Source organism: Cupressus sempervirens, chromosome 1 (genome assembly GCF_028749045.1).
Source record: "Cupressus sempervirens isolate cs-2001-9-10 chromosome 1, ASM2874904v1, whole genome shotgun sequence".
Taxonomy (NCBI): domain Eukaryota; kingdom Viridiplantae; phylum Streptophyta; class Pinopsida; order Cupressales; family Cupressaceae; genus Cupressus; species Cupressus sempervirens.
Window position 1 is genome coordinate 482,176,330 of NC_143118.1, and position 6,111 is coordinate 482,182,440.

Below are 6,111 nucleotides of genomic sequence, written 5' to 3' on the forward strand. Positions count from 1 at the left end.
AAGATGGTCTATTGTTCTAGTTCGACCGTTGCTTGATGTCTTCACTTGATACTTCAAGTTCTGGAGTATGCTTTCTTGTGATTTATGCTTTCATTGGAATTCTTGGATATCATGTTTAGATGATGTTAGTTTATTTGATGCATTCTCTTATTATGATGTTTATCATATGATTAGATGATGCGTTTCGCTTAGTTAGAGTATCTATTACTTCTTGTGTTAGCATGTTAGATTTCCTATTCTTATGATGTTATTACGTTTTAGTAGTGACATCCTCATAAGACAGCTTCAACTATCTAGTTGGCAGTTTGGGATGTTACACGTGGGGGATGGCTAGGACCTTCAAGGACTCATGATGCTATTATGGTTGGGAGGAACCACACATTTAGTTAGTTGTTGTTGTACATTTTTATGTTGCTTTCAATTCTTTCCTTTACTGCTATGTTTCATATGGTTATTTTTGTCTTGCAGTTATTGTGTTCAAGTGTCTAAGCCTCGATTTGTGGGTTTGGTACTTCGTGGTGTGGACGAATAGTTTTACCTTCTTTTTTATCTTAGTTTTCCTTGCTTGATGATTTGATTTCTTGCACGAGAGTGTGAAGTTTCGCAAGGCTCTCTGCATTTTCTTGCGAGACTCTCTACATTTTATCGCTGGCTCTCTATGTTTTCTCACGTGGCTTTTTGCATTTCCTCGTGTGGCCCTTTGCACTTCTTCATGTTGTTCTTTGTACTTCCTCACGTGGGCCTTAACACCAGTTCTATGAGTTTTGTGGTCAGGCCAAGTATTCCTTCATGCGAGAAGGTAGTTTCTCATGTGGTATGGTACATTTCCTCATGCAAAAATGTCATTTATTTTTTCTTGCGCAAAAAATAGGGGGCATCTCCACTTTTTTTCAGAGACCGTGATTAGGCGATTTGATTACCCTTTAGGACTGCTTGAATTACCATGCTTCGATAGATTAGAGGTTTTGTGTTCTATCATCTTTGGTTTGTAGCCATCTATAGTTGTCATTTTGTTCAGTAGTGATATTTGGAGATCTGTTGGTGTTTTGATGGTTGGTTAAGTCTTCCATTGTGATCGTATTGATCCTCATATGTTGTATGTTGCGTGCATCCATATTTGTTTAAAAATTTATATATCTTGGTTTGTATTGAATCCTTGTTCCAAGGATCTCCGAGCGGGGCATTACAACCTTCCCACTAAGCATGTTATTTGAGAAATCTCTAAGATAAGTTGTATAGGGAGTGAGCTCAAGCCACACGTGACTTCTTGCTAGCGAAATGTGGCTCTCCATATTTTCATGTCTAATATTAACTACGAAGTGAGAAATTCTTTTCATACTAATCCTATGACTATTTTTGTAAGAGATTTATATTTTATGGAGATCCGCATAGCGCCCCTCTCTGTAAGATTTTCTTCCTAGTTGGAGCTTATGTAGGTATCACAATGGAGATTTTACAAAATCCTAGGTCTAACCTATAAATGGAGGCATATAAGGTTAGGATTGAACTAAGTAAGATTGAGGATGAATGATAGAAAGATCCCTACACTTCGATTGATATTGAAGAAGGAAAAAATTTTCCTTTTATGGAGGCAATGAGGGGTTATGGTGATACTTATTTCATGCAACTAGTGAATTCTAGTAATGATATAAAGGTTACAATCAACTAGATCACTTTTGAAATAAATGAGGAAGTGATTACTTAGGCTATTGGTTTATCCATTGATGGATGAAAGTGGAAGAAAGTGACCAAGGTGTACGATGAGACTAGTCTCAATAGGTTCCTCAAGGCTAAGGAAGCACCGGTCAAACTCCGTGGTAGTTTTAATCATGAACAACTCTTTAAACCCTAGAATATGGTAGACACTCTCATCACGAATCATATCACTTTAGAGGGACGTTTTGGTGTTAGTTATTCTTATCAATTCCCTCTATTAAATCAATTCTGTTAAAATGACCTTGTCATCATTCATTTTTTCTCCTTCAACATTTGGAATCTTTTGTTATGGAAGTCCATGAATAGAGGAGTCTTGGCAAGAATTATGGTATTCTTCATCTAGGCTTAATCTTTTTCCTATAAATCGTGTGTTATGCCCTCATCGCAATATCATTATCTAGAGTGCTCTTGCTAACACTAATATTTCTACTCACCTATCTATTGCATGTTCTACCAATCCTACTCCTCATGGGATGTAGCTATCACATTTGTCATTGGCAAGAAGAAGAACATTACACATGTCTAGCATGATTCTAAGAAAAAACCTAAATTAGACTCCCTTATTAACCTTGGTGACTTGGATGTGGAAATTGGTGAAGGTTGTAGGTTCCCTAATAGGATTGCTAAGAACCTTGGGAAGAAGCAAATAATGGTTAGAAATATAAATGTAGTTGAGGAGGGTACATGTTCTGGGTCTAGGGATAGTGATAAAATGAAGGCTAGTAAAGAGAGAGAAAAGGAAAAGGCAGTGAGGAGCAAATATATTAAAGAGAAGGCAAGATGTCTAGGTTTTAAAGTGGCAAAGCCAACATGTGTCTGCTAGCTTCAAAATCAACACTATTGATTTTACACCCCTTAAGGATTAAATCAAAGAGACTCAAAGATGCTTCTCCTATGAAAACCACTTCCCTTGGTGGTCCTACTAATAAAGACACTTCTCTTATGATAGCTACTTCTATGTGGCCCTACTAATATGGGGAAGAAAATGTTAGATAATTTTCCTAACCCTACTTGTGTATAGGATGAAGCCAGTATGAAGGCTAAAGCTAGATGCTATAATTTGTGGTCCCCTCATGGAAGAGGTGAAAAGCTTCAAGAAGGAGGTGGACAACCAAAATCTTAAATTCAATGTAGCTTCTCTACCCTAACAAACTTTTTTGTTAAAGTGGTGCACTCAACAGTCACTACACTACAAATCCTCCAAGAGGAGAAGGAGAAGGGCTCAAAAGTTGATGGTGAAGGTAGTTACAAGAGGTTGTATAGGTTCCTAGTGGATTATTAGTTGAGAGCCTTACTCTCGAAACCCGTGAAGACCAACACTAAAGAGGAATGTGTTTTTTCTATTTTTGTTAATATTTCTCTCTAGTTTTGTTGTTATTGCTATGGAGTAATTGTCATGCATGCCTTAGAACACATTTTTTAGCATTTCAAAGTTTGATAGTTATCCTAATAGCATGTTTGTTCTCTTTATTATTATGATGAATTATAAGACTCAGTTTATATCTTAGTTTTAATTGGAATAGTTGGTTTAATCTGCTATTTCTCGATAGATGGAATGGGTTTTTTATATTGAAAAATGGGATTGGTTGAGTTTGTATTATTATTGGTTTTTATTATTTGTTTGTTGTTAAAGACTCTGCCTCTTATTTGTACTGATGGACCAGTCCCCTAATTTTGTCTCTTTTTTACTATAAAAAATATACATTTGATATTACCTTATATAATTTCTAACCCAATATAACTAACTTGAAAAATGCCCCACAATCTCTACCTACATATATACATTTAGTTATCATGTCTTTAAATACATAAAATTATTTTAGATTTATTTACTAATTTATTAATCAATTAATTTGTACTAAAATTTTATTTAAAAAAGTATTTATACTTTAAATTTATTCATCAAGAATCCCCAAAAGTGAAAAACCCACAAGTGGCTAGAAATTATCACTTGCTATAAAATATCTATACTTAGTATCTCATATTAACACATCGAATTGAGCAAAGGGCAGAAGTACTTTTTGTGTACATCAAAACTCAGTGATTGAATAAGTAGAGAGAATCCTCCTGATGTGCCTTGCAACTTCATGGATGACATCATCAGTAGGAAGCTCATGCCTACAGAGAGGACATGTGTTCCTGGCTTTGAGCCATGAATGAATACACTCCCAATGGTAAACATGAGAGCATGGCAAACAGCTCGCAACACTCAATCTACTCTTCAAAGCATCCCCACATATTGTACACACCACTCCTCCACCAGTGTAAATGGCAGAGGGAAGAGAGAAAATAGTGGCAGCAGAAGCAGGAGGAGGAGGAGGAGGAGACACAGACATGAATGCCCCAAGAAGCCTCTCATAGCTGCAAAGGAGGTCAATAGATGATCTCAGCCAAACTTCATCAACTATCAGGCCAGGCACACTGTAACCCATCTTCAAAATGTTCTCACACACATATCTTCTTGGTGATATATTCATTCCATTCCGTTCGTGTTCATGGGCTTCAGCTACAATCAGCAACACTAATGCCGCATCTATGTGACATAACTCAGATGCCATGTTTCCAAGGTGAGATTTTGGAGCCTCCGGTTCGTTCCAAGACGAGATTTTTATTGCCCCGTGATGAAAATTCATGGGTGCCCTGTTTCCAAGATGAGATTTTGGGTGACCATTGTCGTCGTCCTCCATGAAAGCACAGATTTTTCTGAGCAAGGAAAGGGCGACGCGCCCAACCAGCAGTTTCTTTTGTTGGGCGGAGAGGGTGTTTATATACCCAATTAGATTCTCCATTCGGAGAGGCGATTGGAGAATTGACCAGAGCCTCTGCGAATGCATAGTCGATTCACTGGCTAACATCTCTACCAGACTCCACTGTTCTTGGCTTTCCATGCCGAGGAGTCTCCTGTGAATCGAACCCGCGAGCTCTAGATTGCCAAATGCCATTGATATTCTTGGGATTTCAGTCTGTAGTGGCGCACACATGGAATTATAGTTGTCTGCAAGTGGACGTCATTGTACTGTTGAATTTTTGGGCCGAATGTATTTCTCCCATGCCGCCTGTCCTCGGCAAATCTGCAGCACGTTGTTTGGTTGGACTTTTTGCTGGGTTTTTGTTGTTTTAATGCGTTTGTTTGAAGCTCACACACGTGGATTGTTGCAGGGCCTCTCACATTTGATCCTTCGCACATCCTCTATGGCCTTAAAAGTCAGTCTCAGAAACAGTGCATCCACATGCTTTTCTTTCTTAATATATCTACTGCTACTGCCCCCAACAACATCATTAGAGGTGACGAATGCATCCCCATACTCTTAAATTTTTTCATTTTCTTTTGGTTCAATAATTTGGAAGAAGTGTGTTTTGATTTTATTTATTTTTGGGTTGTAAAAGTTAATAAGTTATTAATTTGAGTTGACTTTGAGTATTTATTTTTTATGGGAGATTGTTTATAAATAAATTTATTTTTGTTATTTGATATGGAGGTGCCATTGGGACAAATTCATCTCTAACCTTGCATTGGGAAGAGTTGATCTGAATGAACTCATTAAGAACCTTATTAGTCCCTGCCGTAAAGGCATGAGACTAAAGTTTTCAATGCTCTATTTTGCATTTGTTCCTACCTCAATCTCTGTGTAAACAACCAAACATTTGCTATATATTAAAGTCTCTCAATTAAGTTTTATTAAACTCAAATTTCATGTACAAATTTAGGATATTTTGATTGGCTCCCCTGTAATTTCCCGGTGATCTTTTCTAATTTTTTGCATGGAAAATTCAGCATAAAATTTGTGGGAAATAGTGGGAATGGTGCATGCCGTGGCAAGAAGTGGGAAGACCTATGCAGAATAATGAACGTGGCCTTCTGCATGTAATTGTTACATCGACCACATCACCTTTCAGCTCCTAGTTTATGTTCTCAGGATGTTTCGGCCCTTGCTCCTGCCCTAACAAGCGATGGTAAATAAACCCTAACTTTTATGCTTGCCTTTCTTTACTTTCAAAGCTAGATTAACACAACAGATTTGGCGGTTCTTCTTTAATTGAAGGCAAACTTGGCATCTTTTTAGAGGATTGAAGCCTTTGCAGTAAACATTTAGATTTATGATGGATTCTTTGTGAAACAACTAAGCTTACTACTTTACCTTGTGAATTTTACTAGTTATTTTACTGATTTTAAATGTTGTGCTTGAATGTAAGGAGCATCGTAGACCAAGGAATCACATGCATTCTGATGATGGTGGCCCTGCTTCTCACCTATTTCTTGCACTGATTACACATTGAGACTTTCTTCTGATTACATTTTATAAGGTCTTGCATATAATCATTTCTGTTTTCCTTTAAAAGATTATGGGTAATGGCATTGTCTACCATACTGCCTTAGCTCCACCTTTTTGACCT

The 6,111-nt window shown here is 37.3% G+C and overlaps 1 protein-coding gene across 1 annotated transcript; it reads right to left on the reverse strand.

The window, feature by feature from the left end:
* Window positions 1-3,667: 3,667 nt before the first annotated feature.
* On the reverse strand, window positions 3,668-4,801 carry LOC149578367 (E3 ubiquitin-protein ligase SGR9, amyloplastic-like). Its single transcript, XM_089800324.1, has one exon. It carries the CDS (start codon window positions 4,695-4,697, stop codon window positions 3,747-3,749), a length of 951 nt encoding a protein of 316 aa, XP_089656450.1. The 5' UTR covers window positions 4,698-4,801; the 3' UTR covers window positions 3,668-3,746.
* Between the last annotated feature and the right edge of the window lie 1,310 nt (window positions 4,802-6,111).